Raw genomic sequence first — 14833 nt, 5'->3', positions numbered from 1 at the left:
GGAATTCTAGAATGGCTCCTTCCTACAGTAAGATTTATGGGATCCACTGGAGAACAAGAGGACAGGGATCTGTTGTTCATCTCTAGTTAACAGATTTGGTAAATGAAAGCTGTATTTTGAAGTGATGTGTGGCTATCTTAGGAATCTCTGGGGTGGTCCACCTGCAGCTGGAGAGCTGGGCTCTCACAGGCCATATGACAACAGATGACACTTCCGTACCTAGTCAATTGTCTCTTCCCTCTTTGGTGAGGGAACAAAGCACATAGGAAGGAGGGGCCCAAGAGTCTCCTTTGGGTCCTTGATATGCCAGCACCCAGGCAGAGATAACCACACATGAGAGAGGTGTAGCTCCTCCTTCCCTACACACTTTGTAGATGCCAGCCTGGGATCACAGAATTACACCTGGGATCCTCACTGCATCCCACCAGGGAGGTGCTGTTATCCCATATTTCACTAGAGAAGAGTGAGGCTCAGAGAAGTCATGTAACCAGTGCCAAGTCACACAGCTTTTATATAGCTCAACTGGATTTTAACTTACAATCCAAACTCTCTGATACCAAAGCCTGACTGTTTCAAGAGGAGAAACTGCAGCATCTGGGAACTCCTGGAAAACTGAAGTTTTGCATGTGATTATACGAAAGCGTTCACATGAGCTGCTGATGGTGTGAGACACTGGTGTTCTATCCTACTCCCAGCTACCAGACACCTCCTCCACCTGCCCATCTACCCATTTTTCTGCAAGTTTCAGGCAGGGGACACCATGGTCTTTCTCTAGACCTGGATTCCAGAACCCCATGTCCCAAGTCCCCCAGGAAAGCCCAAGATCTCTCCTCCTCAACATTTTGATCACATCTAGAAAAAGAAGCAAATTAAGTGCCAGAAGCAATGAAGGAATGGGGGTATTTCTGAGAGCTCACCTAGAACATGCCTCGCAACCTCTCAAACCAGCTGCAGGTGAGCCCACATCCTGCACACCTCATGGGCTGACTGAGGCCTGGGGCTGGCAGGCCCAGCCTATACCCACCTGCTGGCAGCTAAGGTCTTCCTGGGTGAACAGGGAAACTCCTTTTTCAGGAAGTTGGGAAAAGCAACAGTCATTGATAATGGAGATTAGGCACAAGAAGAGGCCAAAGGTCATAAAGAGTAGGAGGAAAGAAAACTTCCTGGGATATAAAAGTGCACCCTTCCCATGTGCAGAATTTCTCATTTGACACACACACTTGAACACAAAGACCCATTGCATAGGAAACAGATGACTGTATTTTAATAAATCAAAATCTGGAATCTTAAGCCTCAAATGATTCCTTAGAAAACTCTAGTAACAATAGACATTTGTGTGCAAACACTTATTTCCACAAACATAAATTTTTTTGTGTGTACAGAAGAAGGTTTTATGTTTGCTGAGGGGAGGAGAAGAGAGAGGGCCAACGTAAATTAAGATAAATAGAATTGACAGCTGAGAGTGAGTGGGAAGTTTTCAAGTGAAACTTGACATCCTCGATGTTGCTACAAAAGGGTTTTTTCGGATCTGCTATTACAGTGACCTGAAATAGAGAAAACAAAGCTATTCATGACAGAAGATGTACCCAATGTTTATTGTAGATAATGGATATCAGGATGGCCTTTGGCCCCAACTGTTCAAATCTTCTAAGGTTACAGGTTGCTGTGGCTGTAATTCATAAATAAACTCGAGGCTGTTTCTAAAACCTGCTGGATTTCTCTGGAGGCCATGGGACTGAGAAAACAGAATCTAGTGTATGCAAGTGTTCTTCTTCCTTATCGTACATTCGCCTCACTGTGTTTTAAAGATTTCTTTTTTTTTAAATATTTATTTTTTTATTTATACAAGCACTGGGTACAGTCAAAAGTGCGGGAGGGTGAGGGAATTCACCGGAGCCAGAGTGGAGAGCAAAACAGGCAAAGCGACGAAGTACACGGCTGAGGGGAGCAGCGGGCGGCAGGAGAGGTCTGTGCACTATGTGGGACGGCCGGAGATTGAACCGGCGCTCCAGAGGCTGTGGACAGCTTCACAACCCAGCGCTCAACCACTGCACCACCGGGAAGGCCCTGTATTTTAAAGGTTTCTATTGCAGAAAATTGGTGGAGGATCTCAGCCACTCTATTTTACAATGTTCACCATGTCCTGCATCATGTCACCAGGTGGCGCCGCCAAGGGCTTCAAAGTCACACAAATACAGAAACTGAAAAACCATTAGTTTGCATCCACCCAGCTACCTGGTGAAGATCTTGGGCAGGGCAACTTTCAGTATCTTTCTTAGCCACCAATTTCTTATCTGCAGAATATGGATATTGAGACTCCACAGCATAAGATGTCCCTGAGGATTAAACTTGAAATGCAGGGTCTCCTTGGTGGCTCAGGGATTAGTCTCAGCACAATCGTGCTATCACCACCATGGCCTGAATTCGATCCCTGGCCAGGGAGCTGACCCACATGGTGCAGCAGACCTCTCCTGTCTCTCCTGCTGCTCCCCTCAGCAGTGCATTTCAGTAGATCTGCCTGTTCTGCTCCCCACTCTGTCTCTGGTGAATCCTCTCACCCCCTATACCTCTGGTCTGTACCCCAGTTCTTGTATGCATAAATAAATAAATAAATAAATAAAAATAAATCTTAAAAAAAAAAAACAACTTGATAATGCAGTTAAAGGGTTTGGCCTGCACTCTGGTGCTGTTGGAATCGGTCACGGCCCTTCATTTAGGCTGCCCTAGGATGGAACATCAATATATCACCAATTCATGTTTTTGGTCTCAGTTCATGTCTGTTTGTCATAGTGTGTGACAGATGACCAACAAAAGAGTTCCTACATTTTAGCATTACCATATTAGGAGCTTATAACCTACTTTCCCACGAGGGAAAGTACGTATACTGTGCACTTACCTCCAGAATGTTCCCATTTTTATATCAAGAAAAGGGTAATACTTGGGGCCTCCCTGGTGGTGCAAGGGGTTAAGATGCAACCTATGAAGCTACCCCCAGCCACTGCAGCACAAGTTTGATCCCCGGGCAGGGAGCTATCCACATGGCGCAGCAGACCTCTCCTGACTCACCCGCTGCTCCCCTCAGCAGTGTATGTCAGTCAGTCTGCCTGTTCTGTTCCCTGCTCTGTCTCTGGTGAATCCTCTCACTCCCCACCCCCACACCTCTGGCCTGTACCCCAGCTCTTGTATGCATAAAAATAAAATAAATCTTTAAAAAAAAAAGGGTAATACTTATAAAAAGATCCAACGGGGGGAATCACAAAAAAATTGAGGAAAACCAGGTAGACAATTTAGGGCTTTGGTTCCATATTAGAAACAGAGCATTTGTTGAAAGCCTTCTCTCCTTAACTTGTTATGGGGATGTCTCTCTCGCCAATGGTTTCAATGGCTGACCAGCTTCTCACTGGAGTCACTCCATCACCAACATTAATTGTTAGGCAGTCAGAGGCGAGATCAGGGTGCCACAGACTGGGCTTCAGGGAGCAGGAAAAAAGGAAGAGCATGTCTCCTGCTGTTGCACTTAATTAAAAGTGCCAGGGTTTTGGCCTCTGCTTACTCCTCTACATCAGCCTCAAGATAACACCAGGAAAGAACTGATCAAGAAGGACCATGATTCGAGGATGGCACCAACACTCCACTTTCTCTTGCATGTAGATGAAACCACTTTCCTGGCCCATGGGCCCTGCCTCTCTGCCCACTGGACCCCAGTCCTGTCCCCAGTCACTCACCATTGTGAGCAATCAGCCTGTACTGCCTGGCCAGGCACAGCTCTTCCTGCCTCCGCCGCACGATTCTCTGCACTTCAGGGGGCAGGCCTTTGGGGTCACGGGAGAATATAAAGGAGTAGCTGTCGGCACAGGTGCCGTCAAGGTTTTGGAGGCGGCAGGAGTACTGCACAGCGTAGGTGTCATAGTCCGTGTCGATAATCCAGTGGTCGTCATCTGCAAGTCAGAAAGCCAAGTGCCAGTGCCTCTGGCTCCACAGACTGGGATGTCAGGGAAACTCACCTTCGGTGATGCCTGAGCATTTTGTTAAGGAGCAGAGGCCACAGAAAATTCTGACAACTTTTATAAAAGTTGTCACTAAGTGTCACTAATTAGCTGTGGCTATTCACTTCTCTAATGTAGGCCCCAGTTTGTTCACTGCTAAAATGAGAAACTTGAGCCTGACCCAGAATATAAAGCTATTATTTCATGATGAGGAGAATAACTCAGCAGCAATAATATCACACCCTGATAGAGACATCCTGTCTCAGACCCTGTTCTAAGAGCTTTCTGCATGTTAACTCATTACAATATAAAGCACCTCCTTTTGAAGATGAGGAAATTGAAGCACACAGAGAATAAGGGATATGTCCAAGCTTCCCCCAGGTGGTAGGCCGAATTAGGATTCAAATGCAGCAGTATAACTTAAACTTTGCATGCCTAACCACCAGGCCTCACAGCTTCTTTTCTGAAAGGTAACAACAAAAGAATTGATCCTTAAGCCTTCCCTATTGTAGTTATCTCCCTTCATGTCTATAACAATCACTTTCAAGATTTCAAATTTTTTTTTCCCTCCAAATGAAATGCTAGAAAGAATTTCAATTTACGAGAGATAAGAATAGAACCATTCTGTCTTGGTAGGGGAGGAGGAGAAGAGGTAAACCTTTCCTTCCCATTGGGTTCTCTCTCATCCTCTCCGAATGTAGCACCCATAGAATCCTATCCCTGCAGCAGTGCATCCCAAAATGCTATAGAGCAGTAGGTATTTATGCTTGTACATAGAGTTAGTAATCTTGTACTCCCTGGAGTTCATTTTTGTAACCCATTTTACAAAGGTAGATATTTTATGTTAAATGAATCACTTTAGAAAGTTTTTCTGTATTATTTGAAATATTTTTTATTATTTGTAAGGATAAAAGTTTTTCCCCCTCTTCTAGAAAAGCACCTCCATCTATACAGTGAAATGAATACTGAAGATGCAATTGGATAAAGAATGCAATTTTAACTAATACAACTATAGAGAATGTCAAGGAGGTGTGCCACTAAAGATGGGCTGCATGAAGAACCTGTCTCTTCTCGATCACTGTGCTGAGTTCCACTCCAACCCCCCAACAAACTGAATGGCCCCCTCGGGCCTCTCCCACAGGAGACTCAAATAACACTTTGCAAAAGTTGCCCTGTATTAGGAGTCCTGCTGTTCAGAGCCACCTGATCCCGGGAGTGGAACGCCCTGGTTTCTGACATTGGCTCTTGTTGCATAACTTTGGGCACCCAACATATTTCTTTCCCTTGGCCTCGGTATATTCATTTGCATATTGAACCTACTTTGTAGGGTTACCTGTCTATGTTTAAGATCCTACAATGTCCTTTAGCCTACATTATTTTCTAGCTAACCAAACAGACTCCATATTTGAAATTTAAGAAAAATGGCAGGGGTGGAGGACGAGGTAGAAAGAGCATGTCGATGTTGTGTTTCCAGGATCCGGCCAAGTGTAGGGATGCTCTTCTGAGAGTCCCCAACATTCTGCCTACTCTCCCTCTCCCCCTGCATGACTTCTGGCACGTGGAAGAGGAGGAAGGAAGACTTCACTGCCCCCAGAACACGGTGCCTGGCTCAGCATCCCAGCCTCCATGGGCAGGTACCCAGGAGTGTAGCAACCCTGTGCACACTATTCCCTGTGTCCTTGGAGTGGAGTCTCCCAGCCTGTGCTGGGGTCCCAGGTACTCAAGCTGTCTCAGGGATTCAGCCCAAAGAAAAGGCAGAGAAGCAAAACCAGGTTGAGCGTGATGCGGCCTGGGGTACTTTTTAAGCTTGATAAGCATGCAGAAGGCTATACACCCTGCCGCAAGGCTGGGCTGGAAAATGGCAGGAAGAGGTCACCTGACCAGCCCGAAGGTCCTTTTGGGCTTCGGTCAGGTTTTTGAACTGGGGGTAGGAGGTTAGGACTAGAGAGGAGGCTAACTAGCTGCCCCCAGTCCCATGCCCCTACCCTCGGGCAGTGCTGTGGTTCCTGCCACCTACAAACCATTTTCCCTAAGGATGCCACTGGAGAAGGAGCACAGAGATTTGGCCTGGTATGCGCCCTTTTCCCAAGACGGTCCCACTGAACTGACTACTCACTTCCTTTCTGGAGAAAGGACGCAACGCCCCAGTACTTCATCTTGAATTTAGCAGGGTCGTCTGTGTCGGTGAAGGTGCCCACCATGTCTGCGCACACATCCCAGCTACTGCAAAAGCCCAGAGGATCCTGAGTTAGGCGGGGTGTAGGTTTCCTCCCTCCTTCCCATGCAGGATGCGCCCTTCCCTCCTCGTCCAGGGTTTGGCCTTCGGCCCCGGGCCCCCACTGACTTCAAAAGTCGGACTCGACCCTTGGCTGTGGCGCTCATCTGGCCATTCTGGTCCACGGAGAACTCAGTGATGATGTTGTCCTGCAGAAAGAGGCCCTCGGGGTCCTTCTTGGCCACGGCGTACCAGGTCCCGGAGAACTGGGAAAGAGAGAGCGGCAGGGTTTGGTGCCCAGGGAAGAGGAACCACACGGGACCCGGCGCCTGGGGCTGTCCACACGGGTCGGGAGACCTAGATACCTACTCGAGCCTTGTCGAAGTTCTCCTTGACTCGGAAACTGCTCACCCGGCAGTCGCGCTCTGCCCGGCCGCTGCCCAGCGTCGCCAGCAACACGAGTGCCCACACCCACTCCATCCTGCCCGGGAGTCAGCCCTGCGGAGACCGCGCGCCGTCAGCGCCTGGCCGCGGGACCCTGCGCCACTGCCCGCGCGCACCGCGCGCACCGCCCGCACCGCCCGCACCGCCCGCAGCCCGCGCCGGCCGCGGCTCACCAGGGAGACGCGCGCAAGCCTGGCCGCCGCGTCCGGGCGCGCGTGGAGCACTGGGCGAGCGCGCCGCGGGGGCTGCCCCGCCGCTTTATAGCTCCGGGCTGGGGGGGTCGCGCTTTCGTAACCGCGCGGGGTGAAAGACCGAGGGGGAGGCGCCGGGGGCCGCGGGCCAGTGCTTGCATCACGCGCCCTGACTCACCGCCGCCTGGCGCAGGGAGGGTCCCTTTAGCCACGGCCTCACCGCCAGTGCCGCCCGCGGCGTGATGGAGCTGCCGCACGGGGTGCCTCGGCGGAGCCCAGATTTTCCAGCGGCAACGTGCCCCCGGGCCAAGCGCTGGCCTGGTTACCCATTACTTGTGCCAATGCGCCCCACTGCCGCTTGGGGTGGCCGGGAGCCCAGATGCTCTGCTTGGGGCCTCTGGTCGCCCTGGCGGGAAGAACGCGGCCTCCCAGGCGAGAGGGGACCGCTGATGCCGCCTGGTGCATCGGTGCCCAGACCTCGGCTGTGCCAAATTACCCCTCCGCCCTCAGAGGGCCAATTGTGCGTGGTTTTGGGAATAGATGGGCCAAGGAGTTTTTCATTTTACAAAGGGTCTATTTTACTCTCTTTCGGGAGAGCTGTGGTGCCCTCTGGGTCAATATTTGTTCTTTAGTTTCAACATCTTTAGAAGCATTAAAGCCTCCCTGTTAAATATTCTCCAGAAACGCAACCCTGGTCGGCGCTGGAAATACTGTAGCAACCTCGGTGGTCGCCTACTTACTCTGTGGCACTTCCCTCAAACCACTTTGAAACACATCTACCCATTGTTTAAAATGCAGTTTTACTTCCAAGCCATAGAAGAATTTTGTTTTGTTTTCAAAACAGCCAAGGTAAATTGGCTGAGGAGTGGACAATAGGGTGGAGGCGAACAAAATCCTATAACGTCAATGGTCAGTTGCTGTGACTAGTTATTTTGCCTACACGATGACACAATTTACTGACCGTACTTTTTTCTTTCTGTCCAGAGTTAGAGTCTCTTTAATTGGATCAAAACAGTCAGAAGACACAGCTTTTGACTAAATGAGAATTATTAATATGGCAAAAAAATATTTTTGTAAGATTCCTTTCTGAATATCAGTTGTATCTTCATGACCAAACGGGAAAGAACTGAGATAAATTTCAACCATTTTACTGCAGTCAGCTCTGACATAAGAAGGTGGGGGAAAGAAGGAAGGCTGCCAAACAGAAATATGGAGTGAATGGTCCTTAGACCAACGCTGTACAGGGCATTGAGGCCACTTCTAAGCCACCAGAAAAGAGATCTGTGGCTTCTGAAACTTCCTGTTGGGCATCTCCCAACCTGGTTTCTGCTTCTATTTCCCACATTGCCCTCTCCACTGCTGTTCCCCATTTTAGGTTAGGTGTCTCTGAGTACCAAAGATAATGCACTTACCTTCTTATGTCCCCACAGCTAGGAAAGTCTTGTTTCTGGCCAACCAGTCAACGAAGAGACCTTTTGGTTACAGGCAATTTAACCATAGGCTATAGCATCTCAATCACCTCAAATAAGGTCTGTGTCAGAGCCTCTCCTTCAGGGAGCATGTGTGTGGCCGTAGGGTGGCATCTCTACATACCCATGGGGGAAAGCACTGAGAACATTGCTCTCTCTCCTGCCCAGTGCTTGCATCCCCTCTTCGACCTTCCAGACTAGAGGTTTTCTAGCATCTGTTTCGACACCTCCAATTCTGGGACAGCCCCTGGCTGAGCCCAGTTGCGTTCAGACAGTTATAACACTCCCAGACTTTTTAGTTTCTCCGACCACATAGTCTGCTGGCCTTTACCACATACCATATGGATGGCATGGATGTAGGCGATTTCAATACATTTTTATGGTGATTGTTTTTTTGGTGTTGTCCACAAAAAGCCTACTTAGTTATTTTGTTTGTTTGTTTTAGAGGCATCTGTTTTGTTGTTGTTGAAGTAACCTTGGTTCATACCATTATGTAAGATTCAGATATACATCATTATAAATCAAATTCTGTATATTAAAAGTCTCAATCCATTACCATGCCAGTGGCTCCTTTTAGCCAATTTACCCACTCACTGGTCCCTGCTGTCCAGTAATCACTTGATCATATACTCTAAAATCTTATTATTGTTGAATTAAGTTTATTTGTTTTGTTTCTTTATGCATGTTCATTGTTTTTATGACAATGTTTTGTTAGCGCTTTAAAGGTTGGTATAATTATTCTCCTTCCTCTTCCCCCCGCCCCCAGTACTCCTTAGCAATAAATCATGAACCTTGATGTCCCAGACACTAGGAAAGAAAAACAGTTTATTTTGGCATTGTCTGTTAGATTTCTTCATGATTGCAAATACATGAATACAGGTCAACTGATGTTTTTAACTTCAGTTCTTTGAAATTTATCCTCATAAAATATTTTTCAAATATGCAGATATATAACATCAAAGGAAAAATGTTCACAGTGATTACCTCAGTGTGATAGGATTAAGGACATTTAAAGTTTTTTTTTTTTCTGGACTACATCAAATTAAAGAGCTTCTGCACAGCAAAAGAGACAATAACCAAAACAAAGAGAGACCCCACTGACTGGGAGAACATTTTGCACATAACACTAATGATAAAGGACTGATCACAAAAATCTACAAAGAGCTGATGAGACTCAACAAAAACAAAGAAAATAATCCAGTCAAAAAATGGGCAGAAGCGCTAAAAAGAAACTTCTCTGAAGAGGAAATGCAAATGGCCAACAGGCATATGAAAAAATGTTCAACATCACTTGCAATCAGGGAAATGCAAATCAAAACCACGATGAGATTACTCAGCATTTAAAAAAGATAAACACATGCAATTTGCAGCAACATGGATGGCGCTGGAAGGGATCATGCTCAGCGAAATAAGCCAGAAAGGAAAAGAAAAATACCGGATGGTCTCACTCATAGCAGGAATCTAGAAAACTTAAATAAGGGACCAGGAAAATGAATAACTGTAAGAAAGTAAAAATCAAAATCAACAAATAACTATGAACCAGAGACACTTTTTGGGGGGTGGGGGGCAGGAGGGGAGGGACTGGGGTCACAATGGGGGGGTTGAAATTGTATGGGGAATATAAAAATAAAATTTATTATTAATTAAAAAAAATAAAATAAATTCCCTTTGGGTTTTTTCTTATGATAAAAAAAAAAAAAGAGATACCATCTTACACCAGTGAGAATGGCACATATTAAAAAAAACTAGCAACAACAAATGTTGGTGAGGTTGTGGAGAAAAAGGAACTCTCCTGCATTGTTGGTGGGAGTGCAAATTGGTCCAGCCACTATGGAGAGCTGTGTGGAGATTTATTGACCTACTAAACATAGAGCTTCCATATGATCCAGCAATTCCACTCCTAGGTATTTACCCAAAGGACACAGAAACATCAATTCCAAAGAGCACCTGCACCCCTATGTTTTTTATTTTTTTAAAGATTGATTTATTTTTTTATACAAGCACTGGGTACAGTCAGAAGTGCAGGAGGGTGAGAGAATTCACCAGAGCCAGAGCAGGGAGCAGAGCAAGCAGAAGGACCAAAGTACACTGCTGAGGGGAACAGCGGGTGGCAGGAGAGGTCTGTGCGCCATGTGGGACCCTCCTCCAGTGGCTGGGGAGCAGCCGGGGATCAAACCGGCGTTGCAGAGGCTGCGGGCAGCTTCGCAACCCAGTGCTCAAGCGCTGAGCCACCGGGGAGGCCCTTGCACCCCTATGTTTATAGCAGCACTATTTACAATAGCTAAGCTTTGGAAACAACCCAAATGCCCAAAAATAGATGACTGGATCAAGAAGATGTGGTACATATACACCATGGAATATTACTCAGCATTCAAAAAAGATAAACACATGCAATTTGCAGCAACATGGATGGAGCTGGAAGGGATCATGCTCAGTGAAATAAGCCAGAAAGAAAAAGAAAAATACCGGATGGTCTCACTCATAGCAGGAATCTAGAAAACTTAAATAAGGGACCAGGAAAAAGAATAACTATAAGAAAGAAAATATCAAAATCAACAAACAACTATGAACCAGAGACACTCTATGAGGGGTCGGGGGGCGGGGAAAGGAGGGGTTGGGGTCAAAGTAAGGGAGTTGTAATTGTGTGGGGAATATAAAAATAAAATTTTAATAAATAAAAGAGTATCAAAAAATAAATAAAATTTTTTTTCCTGTGTGCCTTTTTGTACTTTTCTGCAGTGAAAATGTTTAATCAGAAAATATAACAAATTTTCTCATTGCAAACATATTTCTTTTGTTTCTAGAAATAAAATGATATTTTAAATTATATCTTATGGATAGTTTATAATATGCACAAAAATGCTTCATTTTCTTGCCATACTTCAGGGAATGAATGGTCTTGTTTCATTCATTTTGGTACCTGCTGGTGTATCCTAACTAATACAGCAACAAGCAAGTCCTAGAAAATATTGAAAATGTTTTACCAATTGAAAGAAGAGCTAATGAAAGAAATGTAGGTCCTTACCTTCATAAATATCAAGCACTTCCAATCAGTTTCATTTGTACCAAGTGACATTTACATAAACATCCTGAAAGAAGAGTCCAAGAAAAATGAACACAAGGGAATTTGTTAGTATTTATCTTTTGACTGCATTTAAAAGATGCCATTTAAAAGATTGCATTTAAAAGATGGAAAATGAGAGATTAGTTATTCAGTCAGTGTTATCAGGAAGAAAGGTCAAATTAATTTTTTCAATAAGGTTTTTTTCAGTGGTTACAAAGTCACTAATCAGTTTCATCAATGTAGTTGAAAATAACACAGATTCCACCAACTGCATTACCTCTGAAATAGCTGGCTTACACCATCAATTAGGTGCCGGCAGAGACTCGAGAAAGAGGACATGTGCAAGATGAAAGTGCCCTTTGCAGCTGGCTGCCAGAATGTGGCTGAAACCCCTGCTTTTAGGGATTAATTTTGGTGATGAACAATGGTAAGAAGAATTATTAAGTGGAATTGAATTGTGGGTTCAATATTATGATCCAAAATGCCCTCAGTTAATCTAAGATATTGTTAGCAGAAAGTTTAAGGAAACTAAATCATTCATTGGTACATCTGTAAGCTTTTAAAAAGAGTTTCTGGAATTTTTATTTAACTCTGTATTAGTGTTTGACATCTCACGATATATGTTTAGAGTTAAATGCCGTAAAAGAAGAGTCTTTGTATATCCCCCTGTGGTGGTTAGTGTGATACCTTGTATACTTCACAGGTAAAGTTTTAGATTTAACCCTATTTAAACTGGTAGTTTTACTACGTGATTTGCACATCAAAGACATCTTTACAGACACATCACCCAAAGCAGTGATAATGAAGGCAAAGATAAACAGCTGGGACTACATCAAATTAAAGAGCTTTTGCACAGCAAAAGAGACAATAACAAAAACAAAGAGAAACCCCACCAACTGGGAGAACATTTTTGCACCCAACACTAATGATAAAGGACTGATCACAAAAATCTGCAAAGAGCTGATGAGACTCAACAACAACAAAGAAAATAATCCAGTCAAAAAATGGGCAGAAGAGCTAAAAAGAAACTTCTCTGAAGAGGAAATGCAAATGGCCAACAGGCATATGAAAAAATGTTCAACATCACTTGTCATCAGGGAAATGCAAATCAAAACTACCATGAGATACCATCTTACACCAGTGAGAATGGCACATATTAAAAAAACTAGCAACAACAAATGTTGGCGAGGGTGTGGAGAAAAAGGAACTCTTCTGCACTGTTGGTGGGAGTGCAAACTGGTCCAACCACTGTGGAAAGCTGTGTGGAGATTTCTGGACCTACTAAACATAGAGCTTCCATATGATCCAGCAATTCCACTCCTAGGTATTTACCCAAAGGACACAGAAACATCAATTCCAAAGAACACCTGCACCCCTATGTTTATAGCAGCACTATTTACAATAGCTAAGCTTTGGAAACAACCCAAATGCCCAAAAATAGATGACTGGATCAAGAAGATGTGGTACATATATACCATGGAATATTACTCAGCATTCAAAAAAGATAAACACATGCAATTTGCAGCAACATGGATGGCGCTGGAAGGGATCATGCTCAGCGAAATAAGCCAAAAAGAAAAAGAAAAATACCGGATGGTCTCACTCATAGCAGGAATCTAGAAAACTTAAATAAGGGACCAGGAAAATGAATATAAGAAAGTGAAAATCAAAATCAACAAAAAACTATGAACCAGAGACACTTTTAGGGGGGCGGGGGCGGGAGGGGAGGGATTGGGGTCAGAATGGGGGGGCTGCAATTGTATGGGGAATATAACAATAAAATTTATAAAAAAAAATAAACTGGTAGTTTTAGGATCAGTCACTATCACTTACTAGCTGTGTGACTTTTTTTTTTTAATTTTTAAAAAATATTTATTTATTTATTTATACAAACACTGGGTACTGTCAGAAGCGCGGGAGGGTGAGAGGATTCACCAGAGCCATAGTGGGGATCAGAACAGGCAGACTGACAAAGTACACTGCTGAGGGGAGCAGCGGGCATGGCAGGAGAGGTCTGCGAGCCATGTGGGACCCTCATGGGTGGCCGGGGATTGAACTGGTGCTGCAGAGGCTGCAGGCAGCTTCGCAGCCCAGCGCTCAACTACTGCGTCACTGGGGAGGCCCTAGCTGTGTGACTTTGAGCAAGTTATTTAATTTCTCTGAGCTTCAACTTCTCACCTCTGAAATAGAGATAATAATAATATCTACTTCATAAGATTATTCTAAGAATTAAAAGAGATGCTATCTGTAAGGGTCTCAGAAGAGTACTTGATAGATAATATATTGTATATGTTAACTATTCTAATGATCACTTTTTAGTTTTCAGTATTTTATGGCTTATATTTCTGTGCAAATGCAATGGCATTTTCATATCAAGTTACTTATTATTTCAGAGATGTTTTATCTGAATAATTGTCAATATCTGTATCATCTCAGATATTGATTTACCCTGTGAGTCTGCTAGACTTAAGTGGCCTGTGTAGTTCTGCTAGACTTAAACGGTCTGTTCAGCCACCATTATGGTTACCTGTAGTTCTGCATTCCTATACAAAGGTCAGAACTGTCCAGTCAAAGTCATATGAGCCAAACCTTACAAGGTGCCTTTCATATCAATCAAGAGCAGAAAGCTTGATCACTCTGGGAAGGGTAAGCATCAAGAGGTGTAACTGGGAATGCCCAGGGGACCGAGGACCGATGTATGACAAGGGACCCCAAAAGCAGCTCAGTGGAATGCCTTGTTGATAAGATTAGGACCATGTCAGGGGTCTGGGGTTTAGTTTTGATTACAACACTTGGTCATCAAGCTGATAACATGTTCAGCACACTCGTGTCCCCCAAGCCCTGGATAACATTCCTGAGTTTCACCCATTCTTTTCTCCTTGTCCACCTAACACGCATAGCTGATGCTCTATGATTATTCTATCAATAAAAATGGCCAGGATCTTGCTCTCAGAAGCATCCTGCCTTGTACAGCCTGCTCCACGACTCCCGTGTCTTTGTCAGTATGCTGTTGCACGACGCAACATCACCCTCTTATCCTCCCCATGGTTTAGTGTCTATTAAAAAAACAAACTTTGTTTGAAATGAGCTGGTGGCAATGCTGACATAAAAATTAAATAGTGGTGTTTAATAAAACCAATAATTATTTTGTAGAGTTGAAAAGGTCACTTTGAGTGGTTTTTGGTAATTTTTTTCTTTTAAAATATTGTCATTTCTTAACTTTTCTCTTTTCAGTGCCTACAAGTGAAAAGTGAATAAAAGACAGAGTTCGTGTCAGCATAGATGGGAGATTCTGCAAGGACTGCTGGGAGGAAGAGGAGCAGGGGAGCTGATGAGTGTAAATCAAGGGCAGGAGGCAACAGAAGGGTATTTGTGTGTTTGCTCAAGGCAGACTTAAAAAATTCCTGACATTTTTTTGGGTCTTCATTAAATTTTATCCAGTACTCAAAGTAGTGCCAGTAACC

General features: G+C 44.5%; 1 protein-coding gene across 1 annotated transcript; it reads right to left on the bottom strand.

Moving 5' to 3' along the window:
- Nucleotides 1-685: 685 nt before the first annotated feature.
- Nucleotides 686-6708, bottom strand: RBP4 (retinol binding protein 4; the record flags this gene model as incomplete). The annotated part of the gene is made up of 5 exons (XM_084245425.1): nt 6571-6708; nt 6331-6467; nt 6103-6209; nt 3726-3938; nt 686-852 (listed from the first exon to the last, which is right to left on the bottom strand). Exons 1-5 carry the CDS (start codon nt 6679-6681, stop codon nt 686-688), a joined length of 735 nt encoding a protein of 244 aa, XP_084101551.1. The 5' UTR covers nt 6682-6708.
- Between the last annotated feature and the right edge of the window lie 8125 nt (nt 6709-14833).

Source organism: Talpa europaea (assembly GCF_964194135.1).
Source record: "Talpa europaea genome assembly, chromosome: 10".
Classification (NCBI taxonomy): domain Eukaryota; kingdom Metazoa; phylum Chordata; class Mammalia; order Eulipotyphla; family Talpidae; genus Talpa; species Talpa europaea.
The sequence above is the reverse complement of the archived record's forward strand: the minus strand, read 5'-3'. Positions and strand labels throughout refer to the sequence as shown.